The sequence below is a fragment of the Orcinus orca genome, chromosome X (assembly GCF_937001465.1).
Source record: "Orcinus orca chromosome X, mOrcOrc1.1, whole genome shotgun sequence".
NCBI classification, from domain to species: Eukaryota; Metazoa; Chordata; class Mammalia; order Artiodactyla; family Delphinidae; genus Orcinus; species Orcinus orca.
In genome coordinates, this window is record NC_064580.1 from 20,810,586 (window position 1) to 20,829,613 (window position 19,028).

Genomic DNA, 19,028 nt, shown 5'->3' on the forward strand with positions numbered 1-19,028 from the left:
TTTAGAGGAAGCAGCCGTGTTGTTTGGAGATCAAGAAAGAAAGGAAGGGGAATGCTGCCCATAATGGATAGGCAGATTTCAAGATTTCAAAGGAAAAACAGGATCAATTCCAAGATCAGAAACTGTGTAAAGAAGCTCAAGAAGGCTTGGAGGCTCTCAAAAGCATAATGCTGACTACATAATTGCAAAACATACTGATGAGGGGAAGAAAGGGGGAAAGTATCTAAAAAATCTGATGTGCTGCAGAGAGCTTTCTGGAATTCGGATGTTAAAAAACCACTTACGACAGATGGTAAAAAACAGGCACATAAAACAAGTATTATAAAGAGTGAAATGGAGCTGTAAGAATATTGTGAACAAAGCTAAAGCCTTAGGAGGAATTGTGACTTTACAAAGTGCCAGATAGTGAATAAATGGCATTTTAGGGGTTAAAGTAAAAAAAAAAAAAAAAAAGTAGAGGAAAAAGTGAATTCCCCCCTGGAGGAGGTGGTTAATGTAATATTAACAAAGATAAAGAGAAACAGCCTCCTATCTTATTCCCATTCTCGGCTAAGAATATTATATTCTTTCCAATCTGAAGATCAAACACAATAACTAAGAAAAAACTTAAATCCAAGATGGCTGAGAAAAAAGAAAAACCAGGCAGATATTCTCACCGAGTTCAAGTCATCTGATCTCACAAATCACGTCCTGGGATCCTAGGAGCCTTCACAGATAAGGTTGCTTAACTGCTCTCTGTAATGTGTGTGGAATCATGAAGGATGGCAGAGGACTAGAAACCAGACAGATTTCCGAACTAAGACTGGTTAGCTTGAGCCTGATCCTGCATTGTTAAAAACTAGTTAGCACTTGCATATAAGAAAGCACTACAAACTAGGAGGCAACACATACTCACACAGTAATGCCAAGACTGACCATTTCTGGTTTAATTTTTGATGATGTAACAACACTGCTACAGAATGAGAGAACCTATGACTTCAGCAAAGTAATCAACAAAGCTTAGTCATAAAGAAAACAGAAACACTAGGGACCCACGAACCACCTGAAATTGCAACAGTAGTTATGTTAATGCATTTGGGGGAGAGGGGGGAAGTCCAAAGCTTTTATCAGATGTTCCAGGGATCCACAAACTCCAAATGTAAAGCTTTAACTGACTCTATCCTCACTGCGAACCAACAAATTGATATGACAGTCTGAAGAATAAAATCATGGACTGAATTAGACAGTCCCACCCTCTCTGTTCAGGTGAAACCACAACTAAGTGTTCAACTCCACCAGTGTACTTTAGACAACAAAGTGGATCATGCCGAGAAGACAGCAAAGAGATCCAAGTCACAGGAAGAGTGGTCAAACAGATGAAGAATGTTTCAATCCACGAGAAGACTCAGGAGAGAAAGATGGCAACTGTTTTCAGGACCAATAAGTAGAAGTTAAGAGAAAGACTTTAGGCCAATATAAGGAAAAGCTTTGCAATTAGGACTGACAACATAATGGATGTTCACTGCATTATTATTTGTAAGAGCACAAAAACTGGGCACAACTCACATATCTATTAATATGAAATTGGTTGACCAAACTCTGGTATATAACATGCAATCGTTAAAAGGAATGAGATTAATCCACATGCAGTTAACACAGACATTCAAAATGTCAAAATGACAAAACCTGCAGAACTGTATATATAATACTCTCAAAAAATAAAAATGGACTGTTTTGCACAGTCAGCAGTATATGCAGGGGAAAAATGTATATAATACGAGTACAACATATAGTTACCAGTGAGCTCGTGAGGGGCTTGCCCTTTTGAGATTCGAAATAGGTCTGTATTGGGCTTTTCTACAGGGACTACAGTAAAAAGGGTACAGGTACATGTTCCCAAAGTGAAGAACTACTTCTGGAGTCTAGCATCCTGCCACTGAAGGTAGTGCAGGTGTGGCCACCTAACAGGAGGGCTGGAGAGGAATTCCAGCATCACACGAGGACTAGGCAGAATGGACTATAATGGCTTTCCACCTTTCAACCCCAGGTTCTTGCAGATCATGTCAAACTGGGCCAGCTTAATGGCTTCCTAGAGTCACTTCCTAGCCTTTTCTTTTTTTTATATACCCAATCTTCTGGTCCCTTTGTCCTCTTCCTATTCATTCTATCATGCTCCTTTGATACTTGGGTTCCAATGAGTTTACAAGAATCACTTCAGCACTATGTTGAAGTCCCAGTCAAAGCTACATCTTTACCTGATCTGTTCTACCTCTAAGCCCACAATAATGGAAGTTGTGCCTTTTTAGATAGCTATTATACCCTAAGAGATATTCTAACCAAAGAAATTTAGCTCCTACTTCTCTCTGCCAAGGCTAGAAGTTCTAGACCTACCTTGCCTTTTCCCAGGGCTACTTATTGCTGCAATTTTCCTCTAAAACCACACAATATCAATAAGCATAACTAGCTTCTCCATTCATGATAGAAACAGGAAATTAATGAATCTGTGATAATCCTGGACAAAGTAGTTACAGATACACTCTGCTTTAAAACAAAAAGTGTAGGGCCAAAAGCTTCTTTGTGAATGGAATCACTTAAAATGCATTAATGAAGGGAGCTATCCAAAAAGAAACGTGTGGCTCATCTTTTCACAGAGAAACCATTTCTCTCATCATTTGCTCCTCATATAACAGTTTAACTATCTGTGTATCAGGCTCTCTCAAAAGAAAGATATGGAAAGAATGACATTTCTTTCATGTTCTGAATTACTTTCCTTATCCTTCCTAGGATTTAAAAAGCTGTCTTATTTTAAAACTTGGAAAGATTATCACTTTTCTTGCTTTGATATTTTAAAAAATTATATTATGAAAAGCATTTTGAAGTGAAAGTATTTATTACCTCTTAAAAACAGTGATCTGAACATTTTAAATTGGCCATTTCCTCCTCTAATCTTTTGGTTTAATGAAATTGTGTGCATGCACATATGCATGTAGAGAAAATGTGAGAAATTAATAATTTTGAATGTGATTCCTCTAAATATGTTTATTAAGTCAAAGAAATAATAGCTAGCCATTAGCACTGGGTAAAAATTCCATGATTCTCTTCTCATTGTCAAAATGTTATATAATCCACTTACTAACTTTTTAACTTTTCAAGGTAATTTGTTTATACTGCTCTTAATTTTGAAAGAATTAAAATGAAGCAGGCAATATAATTAAAACAGGCATTTCCATAGAGCTTACTACCTTTATTTGATTAAAAATCTACAATTTAAAAGTATCTACTAAAACAGGCTATAGTTTAAAAAATTATTTAAGGCTTTCAGCCAGCCAATTTAAGGTATTATCAGCTGTTTCACCTTTCAAAAGGATTTTTTAAATGCCCAATATACTAAACCAAAGAAACAAAAGGCCTTCGATTAGTTTATCCAGTTGTAGGGAGGTGGGAGGGGTGAGGACTGAGGGTTAGAATAATCTCTGAACTCAAGATCCCAGGTTTTAGACTTGACACTGTCCCCAAGTCACTGTGTGACCATGGAGCCACCTTTATAAAAGGTGTAAGTTGCATGAACAGACATCTCTCTGGCCCTCCTACATCCAAAACTGCTAACCTAATTTTTGCAATGATGAGTATAAGGTGTCATGTGGAAGGAAGACTGAGTCCTGGCTGTCAGTTTTATCATTCTTCCTCCATGATTCAGTATTCTCAAAAGAAATACCCAGAAATAAAGCAGTTACTGTCATGGAGCTTTAGTGCGAAAACAAATTATGTCTTTGGGAACCACAGCTACATTTGATATTAATTTTGATATTCAGTAAAATGTGGAAGTCTTTATATGTTGTACTGCAAAAGCATCTACCCTGATATCAGAGGTTTACTTATAAAATCATGCTCAGGGCTTCCCTGGTGGCGCAGTGGTTGAGAGTCCGCCTGCCGATGCAGGGGAAACGGGTTCGTGCCGTGGAGCGGCTGGGCCCGTGAGCCATGGCCGCTGAGCCTGCGCGTCCAGAGCCTGTGCTCCGCAACGGGAGAGGCCACAACAGTGAGAGGCCCGCGTACCGCAAAAAAAAAAAAATCATGCTCAGAACTGAAGCTTGTATTGATTTATGTGACACACAAAAAGCTAGTTACAAAGTACCTTTAATTAATCCCTTTGTCCTGAAAAACTGAATAATGACCAGGGATAAGGCTATTTTAAAAAATTAGTTCCTGTTAAGCACAAATCCTCTCAGTAACACTATAATTGCAGTCAAATACCAAACAGTTAAAACAAATTTTAAAAGGATTACACATCCTGTCTTCTCCAAGTAGGCAAGAGTCTAAAGTATTGACAGCTTCAGAAGGCAAGTGACCAGGGCAAATGGGGGAAAGGGAAAGGACTCCCTCACGACAATCTTCTTATAAGAGTTTCAGCACAATTTGATGAGTCCTCTATCCCTTCAACTTTTCTATAGATAGTGAAAAATATTTAACTCAAAAATAAATGTGCTTCATATGTAGAAAATAAAGTTATGGTTACTAAGGGGGAAAGGGGGGCGGGTGGGAGGGATAAACTGGGAGATTGGGACTGACATATACACACACTACTATATATAAAATAGATAACGAGTAAGAACCTACTGTTTAGCACAGGGAACTCTACTTAATACTCTGTAATGACCTATATGGGAATAGAATTTAAAGAGTGGATATATGTGTATGTGTAACTGATTCACTTTGCTGTACAGCAGAAACTAACACAACATTGTACATCAACTATACTCCAATAAAAATTAATTATAAATAAATAAATAAATGTGCTTAGGGAATTCCCTGGGGGTCCAGTGGTGAGGACTTGGCGCTTTCACTGCCAAGGGCCCAGGTTCGATCTCTGGTCGGGGAACTAAGACCCCACAAGCTGCGCTGCAAGGCCAAAAATAAATAAACAGATAGATAACTAAATAGGCTTAGAAAGTCTAATTTCCTTCCAATTTTGGTACAACAGTAATAGAGCACCACTAGAAATTAAATGAGTGCACAAGCCTAAAAGGTAGAAAATAATGTAAAAGACTTAAGAATATCTTATCACCTGATTACACTAATATGTAGATAGTACAACTAAGTTCTAGAATTCACAACTTTTTTTACACAATTTTTCCCTACTTATGGAAATACCCTCAACTACGTCAATATTTTATTTATAAATACGGAAGAGCAGAAGGAAAGTCAAATAAAAGGTTTAATCCTAGAACTAACTTCTGAATGAGCAAGGCTTACCTATGACACATGTAACATTTTCTGGGTAAACATTAAATTTGAGAATTAAAACTTTAAAGCCTAAAATCTTAATATACCCCCGTGGTTCCTTTCCTGCTCCTAACCTTTTCTCCAGTCATTTTCTGAATTCTCTGACCCTTTTCGATTTCTGCGTATCATTTGGTTTCTCTCCCTCTCTTTATTTCCCAATTCATTAAAAAGATTTTCTCCTTTTACAAGTAAATGTGGCTGTCCCCATTCCATGTCTTCCTCTCCTGTTACTCCACAGTCAGTTTCCAATTCTATGCTTTTGTCTTCATCTCCCTTTTATTTAAAAGGAAAATCAGCAAGTTAGGTTGAATTTTTTAACTCCCATTTTCAGTAGGTTCCTACCAGCTTAATACAACCTTCTAACAGTCTCTTTCCCAGGGGATTTCACAGCAGTCAACACCTAGTCAACTCCAGGAACCTGGAGTGAATGCAAGTCAAAGGTGGAAAATAAGAGCACTCCATATCTATACACAAAGGGCAGAAGACTGGAGAGGAGAAAAACACCTTGGGTGATTTTTAAAGACGTGCACATGTATTAATTACAATCATCCAAGTCCATGGGGCTGGGAGGGAGGGGTCGATAAAAAAGAGACTGATGCAGAAAAAGACATTGACTGAGAAAGTACGCTTAACCCACTGACCTAGTTTCAAACAAAAACCTGCTAATCTCTGTGCTTTCACTCCAAGGGGCAAGTGAGCTGATTGTTAAGTAATTTCAAGTTTATAGCTGTATAAGTACTATTTAATATATGAAGAGGATTTAAAACTTTTTCAAAAACAACTCAAGCTCAGGTTACTGTCTTCTAAAAAATATTTTTATTGTCAAATACAGCACTGCTTGTTTCTTCTAAAACTGTGAGGGTTAGAGGGAAATTTGTTTTTTCCTCTAGATTTGTCTGGCTGTAGTTTAAGTCATTAGAAATAATTACTTTTTTCGAGTTTTGGGGCTAAACTGTTTTAACACTAAAGTTAATGGTTTGGTTTCTGGACAGAAATTTTGGATTGGTCAAGTGCTAGATTAATCAAATCATGTTGCAGTGCCTAAGTGAAGGAATTCTGAGGGGTACACAGCCCCTACATTTTTACATAGATGTGTCCTTGCCCAGGCAATTTCATTACCAAGTGGGTTGTGCCTCAACCAAGATATCGCACCACCCAAGCACGACACATTAAGAATAAATTTCCTTATGTGTCATAGTCCATTGTTAATGCTATATAAACCAACTATGCTGATAGAGAAATATTTGGAAGATTATCAGTGCTTTGTGAAGACCAGTTCTGAGAGCTACCATGTTCTTAGGAAGGTACTAAGGGTCTTAGTAAGGTATACTTGGATACTTAATTTGTAATCCTTAAATTCTATCAGTTTCAAGGTGAGTCCAGGACACCTTACCCCATTTTAAACTGTAGCTTTTAAAGCCACAAATTCTGGTCCTTAAGTAAAAGACATTAAAAAAAAAAAAGTGTTAGCCTTTCTGAAGCATTTTCACTCTGATCCTAGGATTAATACTCACTAGTAATGAACTTATCTTTTTTCAATGGACTATCGAAATTATCTCAAGGCTGTAAATATCCTTATAACAACAAACTTTTATAAAATGCAGATATGATTTGCTAAATCCAAATATATTCTCAGTGAAGGAGAACTAACATCTTCTCTCATTAAAACATTAGCTTTGCTCTTCAAAAGTTAAATAAACCTAATTTGGGGGGATATGGTGAATTACATTTAACAGGTTAGGGGGAAAAAAGCACATTAGGGTATCTGAATATCATGAGCTAGTTTATAAAACAAAATATTTGGAATAAAGCAGAATTCATCTATATAATCTGATTCCTTAAAAAATAATTTTCTTTCCTTTTGAAAAATTGTAAGATCTTATGATTATGATTAATATAATTTCTAAGGGGATCATTAATATGCTAGATCTTACCTTACGCATATTTATGATACTGAAGATGCCCTGGGTTCAAAAATATTAAAATGTCACTTTACTAAAAAATCAACATATGGGTATTTTAATGAATAATTTAACAATTTTGCTAAAAAGATCTTTTCTGTACAAAAAAGTAAAAGAGGCATTTTGCCAAATATACATTTACTTAATAAAATGTTTTCAATAAAGCAATAATTGTTTTTTAAAAACCAAAAGACCAAAGAGAGCAAAGTTTAAACTATTTAAATCTTCACATCACTGAAATTCAGAATGACAAATGTCAGGCCTTATCTCTGTTAACAGATGCAAAGACCATTAGAGTTAGTAAAAATACATGACGCAGACATTTGCATTACGTAAAAACTGAGATTGAAGTCTAGTATTAAAACTGAGAATGGACTATAGTTAAAATGAATCATACTCCTAACCAACTATGTCAAAAGGACAAGATCCTTAATTTTCAGCTTTCCTCGATTATACAGGGAAAACTCCAGAATTCTGCTTTCACACCTTACAGTGTTCCCACATCTTACACTTTTTTCAGTGCCATTAAAATTCTTAGGCTATGTTTTGTTCATGCAAACATGTTAGAATTTTCACAGCTCTGTAACAACTTCTAAACCACCCAAGCAGGCCCACAGGGTTAACTACATGCTTCCTGTACATGAGGGTCCTCTCCCTACTCTAGTAGCTTGGACTGAGAAGCAAGCAGACCCGGGTTCCAGTCTGCACAGTGCCACTTAACCTGGGATAAGACTCCTAACTCTTCTGAGCCTGTTTTCTTACCTACAAAACAGAGATAACCTGCAGACTCTACCTATGTGTAGAGCACTCAGTGCAAGGCCTGGCATATAAGTGTAAGGTGTTCAGATAAGTAGAATCACTGCCTCTAAGGAACTGGGTGAGGAAATCTGGAAAGTCTTGGTCTCTTGGGTGATGATCCTGTCCCAGAGTCAGTACAAAAGTTAAGACAGTCTGTTTTCAGCTGGGGAGAAAATCCAGTAGACGACTAGGGGAAAAGATACCGCAGAAGAATAAACCCAAAGATTTCGACACAGCTAGAGGGCATGATTCGGGTCCCTGGAATCAGTGGGGGCTATTCCTTAGGGAGAGGCAGAATGGCCCCTTACAAAGCCATTGCTCAGATCTGATCGTTACTACCAAAGGAAGAATTAAAATCTCTAAAGGTTTCTTCACGAAGCTTTGTTCAATCACTTTTTATTTTCCTGAGGCCAGGGAAAGGATTCTGACAAAGAGATGCTATACTTAAGTTATCTTCATCAGCCATTCCACAGAATAGTTAAGTAGGAAGGTTCACTTAACACTAAACTGTACAGAACATTTCTAAAGGCTAAGGATCCAGGAGAGGGTTAAATAAGTGAGAAAGGCTGTTTAATGTATGCATATTTAGAGTTTCTAGAGCACAACTTACTCCCTGAACTTGTAGAGCAGCGCTGTGCAACAGAAATATAATCTGAGCCACAAATGTGAGCCAAAGATGTAATTTTTACACTTTTTAGTGGCCATAGTTTAAAAAGCAAAAAGGTGAAACTGACTTTAATAATGTATTTTAGCCCAATATATCCAAAATATCATTTCAACATATAATCAATATAAAAGTTAGTAATGAGGTAATTTATATCCTTTTTGTCATCTTAACCTTTGAAATCTCAAATCAGACTTGTCACATTTCAAGTATTCAAAAGCCACAAGCAGTGATTGTATTGAACAGCATGGTTCTAGAGATACACTACTTTTTTAATAAGAAAGAATAATCTTTTAATTTTGACATTTTAGCTAGTTTTAATTCCAATAAATTGAATGGAAGGGCTCCAAATTTTTTTTTAAAGGGAGGGAAATTTTATGAATCTAAAAGGAACCTAATGCAGAGTAGTGTGAATAAAGTCCTTGATGATTTTAGTCATAGGATTGGGCTACTTAGCCTCCTAATACAAAAAAGAATGGCAAATTCTAAGTTTGATCAGAGTTGCTAAGTGGTTTTCCAAGACTTTCTCTGGCATTACAACAATATTTTCCTGTAATTGTTCCTGAAAATACACGATGCTAAAAAGTAGGTGTGTTAACAGGAAATATAAGGAAGAGAAGAACTAAGTTAACACCAACACAAGGAAATAATCTGATAAATCCAGAATGTGGGGACACACTAGGACAATTGGTAATCTGATCTTTCTAAAAAAAAAAAAGTGGGGGGCTGTGTTAGATTCTTTAAGAAAGATTAAACAGACATGATAACCAAAAGCAATGTGTAAACCATGACTGGATTCTAGGGCATTTGGGGGACAACTCTGAATATGAACTAGCTGTTAGATGTTATCAGGGTCTTATTGTTAATTTTCCTGGGTGGAATGGTATTGAACCTGGGTAGGAAAAAGTTCTTATTCTTACGAGAGGCATGCTAATAAGTATTAAGGGACGAGATGTCATGATGTTTTCAACTTATTTTCAAACGTTCAGCAAAGGAAAAAATATCTACATAAAGAAAATATGGTAAAATGTTAACAGTTCTTGAATCTAGGTGATAGCTATATAGGTATTCATTATACTATTCTTTCAACTTTTTGTATGTTTGAGCATCCTCATCATAAACGAGAAAAAGGAGAGACAATTTCAGATTTAAAGAGGGACGTAATAACAAATGTGCTGTATGAACCTCGATTCAATCTTTAAGAAACAGCTTAAAAAAGACATTTTTGGGAAAACTGAGAAAATCAGAAAATGAAATGGATATTACAGATATTAAGAGATGACTGTTAATTTCAATAATGGTATTATGGTTATGTAGAATTTCCTCACTCTTGGGAGATAAGATGCTTGCTGAAGTAGTTAAGGAGGAAACATCACATCTACAACTTTCTTTGAAATGGTTTAGCAAAAAACAAAAATTTAACATAAAGGCACACACTCTCCTCTCTATCTAAAAACAGGGTGGCAAAATGACAACAACTATTAACCTACAAGATATGTTTATGGGTGATCATTCTACTGTTCCTTCAGCTTTTTTGTATGTTTACAAAGTCTAATAGTTTTTAAAAATTGAAAGCTAAAAAGTGCATATTAACATTCCATTTTTCTAAATTTCAGCAAATAGGATAAAACCACAAATCAAAACTGCCTACACTTTTCCCCATGTAGATCCTCATACTAAAAAAGGACCAGCACAGATGTACTATGTCTTTATTTCTGTGCCCTTTCTGGTTCCATGCATATATAATGGTTTTAAAATGGCCTTGTTTGAGACCTGCAGAGTGCTGAGTACAGGAAAAATAGATGGGCCCTATTTTCAAGGAGCTCAAAACAGTATGGTGTAAAATAGTCCAAATTCTTATTTCCCAACCAAATTTTCCATTCTAGTTTCTGAAGTTTAATTTCTAGAGATAAGTTCTCAAATCTGCTTAGTGTTTTACAACACATTCCTTTGATAAACATTATCTCTCACACACTGCTAAGACAAGAATCACCAACTACCTTCCCTTCCATTTACCTTACCAGTATCACAAATAAAACTGGAAGATTTATATTATAAAAAACAGAAAGATTTCTCTGTAGCCAGGGCCTTATTAAGTTTTTGTAAGAAATTAATTCAAGAAGGAAGCCTTAACAACATTTTTATTCTGATGAGATTCCCAATACCTGGCCAATAAGTAATAACCACATCCTACGCTATATATGCAAAAAGAACCATCAGAAGGTACAAGTGGTGTTTTATATGATTTACAAAACTGGGAGTTCCCTGGCGGTCCAGTGGTTAGGACTCCATGCTTCGATCCCTGGTCGGGGGAATTAAGATCCTACAAGCCGCGCAGTGCGGCCAAAAAAAAACAAAAAAAGAAAGAAAGAAAGAAGATGATGGAAAAAAAAAAAAACTACAAAATTACCTGATGGTATTAACTTCCAGCCACTGTCACTATTGACCACCCTGAACTGATAGTTGGAATATAAAAAGGCTCTGCAGCTCAGCACTTAATCATTTACTGCTATCAATTACCCATCATAATGTCCTACAAGAGGGAAAATTTTATTCTCTATTTCATGAGCACTTCCATCTAGACTGAAGTTGAGGGGGGTTTGTTTGCTTTAATAGTGGGAAAGCATTTCCATCTAACATGTAAAGACAAAACAGGATTCCCCAGGAAAAGAGAGCAATAAAAACAATAGTAAGGAAAAAAATCAAAACATCAGAGAAAAATGATTTACATTGTTGATGTGGGCTGATTATCACTGAACAAAAAATAATTAAGAAATGTATTCTTTAGTTTCAATTATTTGTCATATCAGTACATTCTGAGAATAAAGATAAAATCCTACAAAACTGAGTTATCTAGTAAAAGTTTAAGTTAATGATATTTCACAGCATTTCAGAGGGGAAAAAAAAAGACATGCCAGGCTGCTGAGTGTTATTCGAAGGCGCAAATTTGTTTATTTTTCAAATGGTGTAAACAACCCTCCTTTGCAAATATTATATTTTTATCACCAGGTCTGGTAACTAAAGCTGAGGAACCACCTAACATGAAGGGTGTCGACCAAAGCTTTAAGTGTGCTTTCTAGAAAGAAGAAAAGATGCAAGAGGTAAACAGAGCGCCAGAGGTAACCATGTGATTAGAAACCAATTAAGTTAAGCAATTACTGAAACTGCTTTCTCTCCTTTGGGCAAGAGAGCATCACAACTGAGACTCTGATACAAAAATGAAAAATGCTTACATGCAAAAAGGCCAAGGCTGTTTTGGAGAAAGACAATTTTAAGACAGCAGAACTATTACATGGTAAAATGCACACAGGGATATTTGATCAATGTAGATAGAGGATCTATAGTCTACTTGTTTAGAAATGCCAAAACAACGATTTTAGACAAACATATGTTTTCAAGATTAAATTTAGTTAGTATTCACAGTGAAGGGGGCTGGGGGAGACGGACGGGGAGGCGCAGAACTAGGCAAGAGTAGGGAAGAAAATCAGTGCCAGGGGCTACTGGTTTTCAAGAGCTATTTTATGTTTCCTCACTACATTTTAGAGGAATACGAAATTGTGTTAATACTTATCATTCAGAACTACAAAACTCCTCTCAACTCTAATTTCAGCATGATTCACTTAAATTCATTTTTGAAAAGAGAGCTAGACGGACCCAGTTCAAATTTAATTACTCTGTGAAAAGAAAGAGAAGCTAAAGCAAACTTATAATATTTGGGGTTAAATAATTATGCTTCAACTTTAAAAGTACTTTCAAAATGAAACTATTCTACCACCTACCTGGTCCATCTTTCACCCACAAAATGTGTTTTAAAAAACCTAAATACACAAGCTACAACAAATTAGACTTCTTACACATAACTATTCTTAAAAACTATTTATTCTTTCTGGCTCCTGACCAAGCCTGAGAATCTTATCTATAAAGACATACTGCCTTATTAGCTAAACGATGAGTCCTGTCTATTGCTTTCAAATGCACCAACCTTCTCAAAAACACTGGATGGGGTCATCAAACAAAACCTGATGTTCTGAATGATGGTATCGGTATGTCTCCAGCGTCTTCTATCATGCCGCAGCCAAGACTGCACAGCCTCGTACAGCTCTATCTCTGGGAACCTGCTCAGATGATCATTATCCAAGTAAGACATGAGCTTCTCAAAGCTCAGATAAGACAGGAAGTCAGGCCTGGACATGAGTGGTACGAAGTTGTCTAGCAGAAAGGCGTCCAACTTCTCCCTGACTCCCTCGATGTTTACACCGAAATCATCTAAGAGTCTCATTATTTCTGCACAGTTTTCTAAGCAGATTTTTGCTAAAAGAAAAGAGCAGCAGAACTTCACCACTTCTATAAGTTGAACATACATGGCAGCCTGAAGAATCTCATGAACAGTACTCATACTCAGTTCTATAGTTCCATAGTACATAAACTGAAGGACGTGGCTGAAACCGGTAGCAGTTAGACCTTTTAAATGAATTTTGTCCTGATCTCGCTCCCTCATATCTGCAGTAAACATAATTCTGAAGTAATCACTCTGGGTGGCCAAGAGTGCTTTATGGGCCTGGAACTGATGATCTTCAATAACCAGAGTGACATCAAGAAGCAATCCCTCCTCATACAGTGCTCTGAACCCAGCAGAGACACTGGTGTCATGGATGGAGGAACAGAATCCTTCCACGTCCCCTGCCATGAATCACCTGGAAAAAAAGTAATCAAAGAAAACTGTGTTAATCATTTCCATGCATTCTGAAGACATTATTAACTTAGAGCTTAAAAAGTTTTTATAATTATCTCAATTCCACTGCCTAAGTCCTACATGTACAAACCCTTTGGGAGAAAACAACTTAAAGGTTTGTGGGCTAATTTTTTGGCTTCCCTACCTGGGGGAAAAAATCTATTAAATATCTATTCAACAATGGTAAATTGTTAACTTACAAATATATGCCTATCCCAGTGATTTTACACTGTTTACCAAATATATTTAAACATGTCCCCAAATTATCAACCAAAAAGGATTTCTCAGCTAAATACTAAATCATGAGAAAAAGAGATAAGAAATTAAACCAAAAAGTACACTGTTGACCTTGAAAACTCCTAGAAACTTACCCAAAGGAAATAATCAGATACATATGCCAACTTGCACCCACAAGGTTTTTCTTTCTAACCTTATTTATAATAAAAAACTGGAAAGCATTCAAAAGCCCAACAATAGAAATAAATACAGTACAGTCCTACAATGGATTACTATAACAACTAAAAATGATGGCAGCAATCTACCTATTCTGAGAAATAATATTTACTAGGTATTGTTGTTATGTGGGAAAAAAAGCAGGCAACTGCAGTATACTCAGTATATTTTCAAAAATTAAATATACATATATATATATATATATGTTTAGATTAGAAAAAGTCTGGAGGAATATATACCAAAATGATGTCCCTGGGGTAGTGGGACTTCAGGAAACTTTGAGGTTTATCTTTTCCTTCTTACTTACCTCATTAACCTTATTTTTAAAAACAATGACCATGTATTGTTTATATATTTAAAACATAAATACATAATTTTTAAAGGAAATTAAGCCGCATTTTTGCATATCAGAGAAACGAAGCCAAATAGTGGGATTATAATTAGATCTCTTAAGCAGAATAAACTAATTCAGCTTACTAGACTGTTTATGAAGCAAAGTAATTTTCTTTCCACACAAGCCCCCCAGGCCAACTATCTATCCTCTCCTCAACTCTCATCCTCACACAGCTCCAAGCTTCCTCCACAATGACACATCATCCCATCCACGAATTCCCTCCCAACCCTTTCCACTGTGCCCTGTGGAACCTTGCTTCAGTGTAAACAAACTCCCCTACAGGCTCATGCAGGTCACAGAGAGTTTTCTCGGCTTTCTGATTTAAAAACAAAACAAGAAAAACAACCCTCTTCTATGTTCTTTTTAGAACAAAATGCTCTTCTATAGCTTACGACCTACCTTCTAATGAGCCTTCTCTTGGCTTTCTACTGTCCTTTTTCTAAAATATGGCAGAGGGGATTCCTGAAAGGCATATACCGCACCGCTATATCTAATGTAATGCCTGGCACACAGAGGTGCTCTTCTTTTGGTTAACAAAGGGGAAGGCACTGGTAATAGAGTGGTGAGGCTGCCAGGATGGCCTCCCTGAAGGAGGAGGTAGAGCAGGTGCCAGCAGTGACTGTGGTACCAGCGGCTTCACTGTAGGGCTCGTGGTCCACCCAAACACTCAACCAGGGAAAGGAAAGAAGGTCTAAGCTGGAGAAGGACAGAGGTAAAGTTTGGAGATGACAGACCAAATGAAAAGAGAGGAGAAGCCGACAGTTAAAGATTTCAGGTATGGATCAGTTCCTGATTGTGGCAAGGCCCAGCAGCTTTGAGAATAAGGTGTGGTTTTTTTTGTTTTTTTTTTTTTGCGGTACGCGGGCCTCTCACTGTTGTGGCCTCTCCCGTTGCGGAGCACAGGCTCCAGACTCGCAGGCTCAGCGGCCATGGCTCACGGGCCCAGCCGCTCCGCGGCACGTGGGATTCTCCCAGACCGGGGCACAAACCCGTGTCTCCTGCATCGGCAGGCGGACTCTCAACCACTGCGCCACCAGGGAAGCCTGAGAATAAGGTTTTAAAATGGAGCAAGGGGGGGAGGTTATAAGAGTTTAGGTGGTCAGGGAACTTTGCCTCTCAGTTTTTGGATGAGTGGTCTTATGTGAACATTGAAGAGGTGGAGAAAATGAGTCTTAGCCAGGTACCACAGTCATCAGTGAATATGGAGGGGAGAGAGAGAGATCAGGATATGTGTATATGATAAGTAACAAGGAGCAATAGAAGGTGGATTTTTATCTAAGAGAGCTATCCCTTAAACACTGGTGTTCCCCAGGATTCTATTGTTGCACCTTTTCTCCTCTCATCTAAACACTGTATTTCCTTCAACGATCACATCTAAACCCATGGTTTCTACTACTACCTACCTTTATCAGTACCTTCACCATCACTGTCCCAATCTCTATCCTTACACTAGTACTATACATAGCAAATCTCCTGTTAGATACCTCTGGGTGCCCCACAGGGATCTCAAAATTGTGTCTAAACAATCATAACTCTACTCTCTCCCCAATCAGTTTTCTTTTGTATTCCCCATCTTATCAAGAGGCATTCTAGGTGCCTCTTTCTCCCCCTTTGTCCTTAACTTACCTGTAAGTCTTATTGATTATCCCACATAACATGTTCACTTACCTAACACAGCAAAGTATGCACAAGATGAAATTAATATCATAATTTTTATCAGCACTCCATTAATCCAAAAGCTATATACTTTCATTTTGGAAAGGTAGAACACAAAAGCGCTGTCTATAATTTGGAAAACAGATATAAAATATTTTAGACACTGTAATCAATGCTTGGCAGAACTACTTTACTAACACATTCAAAACTAAAGTAAGCTATCAGATTTTATTTCCTGAATTATTTTTAAAGGTAAAATGAATGAACTTAGAATTTTCCAAGTGATATAAGGCACATGTACACAAATGCATACTGCGAACAAAAGGAACATATCAGAATAATCAAATATTCTGGCCAGTAGAAGGCTATCAATATCACACTAATTATCAATTTTCAAAATAATTAGAATAAAAAACAAATTAAACTAGGTGAATATTTTGATATTTCATTATCTTTCTCAGGATAATTAGGGACACCAACTATCACTCTGACTCATCAAGATTTATTGGTCACAGTTAATGTGGATTTAATAGTAGAAGGTTGGGCATGAGCATTCATATACTTGAGAGGAAACTGCTTTGTTTCATTAATCTGTTACTTTGACAGTGCCTAAAATACCATACATTTCACTTCTTTTCAAAGTAACCCTCTCTATTCAACAGTTATCACTATGTGATATGGTCTCAAACAACTAATATTCACCTTTCGGACAAAGATTCCATCTAAAGGAAAGATTTTGTGTGTGTGTGTGTGTGGTATGCGGGTCTCGCACTGTTGTGGCCTCTCCCGTTGCGGAGCACAGGCTCTGGACGCGCAGGCTCAGCGGCCATGGCTCACGGGCCTAGCCGCTTCGCGGCATGTGGGATCTTCCCGGACCGGGGCACAAACCCATGTCCCCTGCATCGGCAGGCGGACTCTCAACCACTGCGCCACCAGAGAAGCCCTAAAGGAAAGATTTTAAAGGAGATACTATGCTTTCTCAAAGAAAGTAACCTAGGTTCCAGATACTTAATATGGTGGTAACATCATAGGGCAAAGAAGCCAGGGGGGTGGGTGGGGGGAATGAGGAGGATTGATAAGCTGTGAGGCAAAAGACCCTAAAGATGTAAGGAGAGCACCCACTCTCCTCTGGGCACCCAGCCCACCAAGTGGGATTCCTAGCAGACAGGCATCTACCCTGTGATCTTGTCCTGTTACATATGGTCAGACTGGGGTGGGAAATATGAATCAAGATGAACGCTCCTGTGTCAAGAATTTAGAAAGAAGAGGAGAGAAAGAGAAAAAGAGACGTGCACCGACTATGTATGACTGGAACTAGAACATGTCAAGGAGCAGCTGTGGGCACCAACTTCTGCCTGCCATGTGGGCTGAGTATCAGAGAAAGCCAGTCAACTGAGAAAGAAGAGGAAAGCCAAGACAAGAGGACAGGGAGTGCTCCCTAACTCCTTCATTTTTCCACTTCCTAGGCCCAGCTCTATTCCTACCCATGGGTGCTGAGAGAAATCCTTACATGCTCAGAATAGATCCCCCCCCTTACTACCTCAGGTGGGTTTTTCCTACATATAACCAAGGTCCCTAACTAATACAGTTTTAGAGCAGAAATAGCTATACTTTGAGTAAGTTACTCAAACTTTCCTGGCCTTATCTCTGCACCTATAAAATAAAAGCATTCAACACGATGATCTCTAAAAATTTTTAGTAATAAAACTCTTATTTATTCTACTTTTTATATGATTTTACAGATGTGTAAAGCACGTGTAAAGATATGCAAAGTAAATCAACTATAGCTATTTTTTAAGTCTTAGCAATGCATTTCTGAAGTTTATCTGATCTAAAGTTCTTCTAAAACTAATTTGTAATAGCTAGGAAATTTGCAGTAATTTTTTTCTACATGAAAAAGCTTGGTGCATCTATCAATAAGACAGCTTTAGAGAAGCAGCAGTATCTTACACTTTTATAGGAAGCATGTATGTAAGTAGAAAATGATACTCAGTGATTAACTGACCAACATGATATAGTCTGTAAATGGTAGTGAGTTACGAGTACAGGACTCCAGACCTGGAGTCTCTTAATTCTGGAGAAACCCTTCTCCTTAGCAACAGCACTTCAAATCCCAGCTCATTTTCTCAGTCAAGTCTCTTAGGACACAGGCCAACTGTAACTTGAGAGATGAAGATACTAATGTCCACAGGTGAAATTTTTCTTCAAAGTCATACAACTAGTTAGAAATAGAGTTAAGACTAGATTTGCAAGAAGCACAAAATAGTGTGGTTAGGAAGAGCAAAATCTTTGAAATCAGAGCACTTTTAGTACTTACCATCGGTGTGACCTGGAGAAATTTAACTTCCTGACCTCAGTTTCCATCCATATATTAGGAATAATCATCATCTATTATTACTGAGTTGGGGTGATGATCAAATAAACTGACGTAAGTTACATGTCTAGCCCAGAGGGAGGCACCCCAGCAGAGGTCAATCAATGCTGCCTTCCCTGTCCAGCTCTTACCTAATGCTCCTTATCACCCACAGAACCACAGGAACTTAACACCCTTCAAACTTCCCTCTACAGACGCCATACCTCCCTAAGGTTTATCACAATGCAAGTTTATAAGAGATCAGGAGATGTACTGGTAGTCAAAACACTGGACCTCATTTGCAATGGCATTGTTTTCCATTTTTTCTCTTCACACAAGTATAATCTTCTAGCTTTTCTGGGCTCCTTAGGCTTTTCTGCCCTAACAAGAGTAACTACTCTTTGTATCTGTGCTGTTCAATATGAAAGCCACTACCCATGGGGCTTTTGAACACCTGAAATATGGTTAGACCAAACTGAGATGTGCTTTAAGTGTAAAATGAACACCAGATTTTGAAGACTTAGAAAAAAAAAAAGTAAAATATCTCATTATACAAATGTTTAATACTGATTACATGTTGAAGTAATATTTTGGATATACTGAGTAAATAAAACATTAAAATTAATCTCACCTGTTTTTTACTTTTTAAAGCTGCTGCTATGAGAAAAATTTAAATTACATATTGTGGCTTGCATTATATTCTGTCAGACAGCACAGATCTATAACATAAATGTTTAAGGTGTCAAACAACCAAA

The 19,028-nt window shown here is 37.4% G+C and overlaps 1 protein-coding gene across 4 annotated transcripts in view; it reads right to left on the reverse strand.

Moving 5' to 3' along the window:
• The window catches only part of KLHL15 (kelch like family member 15), a 475,484-nt gene that overhangs the window by 6,975 nt on the left and 449,481 nt on the right, over window positions 1-19,028 (reverse strand). For 2 of the 4 annotated variants that reach the window (XM_049705174.1, XM_049705176.1), the window contains one exon: window positions 12,668-13,379. In XM_049705174.1, the coding sequence (XP_049561131.1) occupies window positions 12,668-13,372 (705 nt within the window). In that variant the 5' untranslated portion in view covers window positions 13,373-13,379. Of the gene's footprint in view, window positions 1-12,667; window position 19,028 lie in introns of those variants that run through there. The other 2 variants (XM_049705177.1, XM_049705175.1) reach the window with 2 other exon arrangements.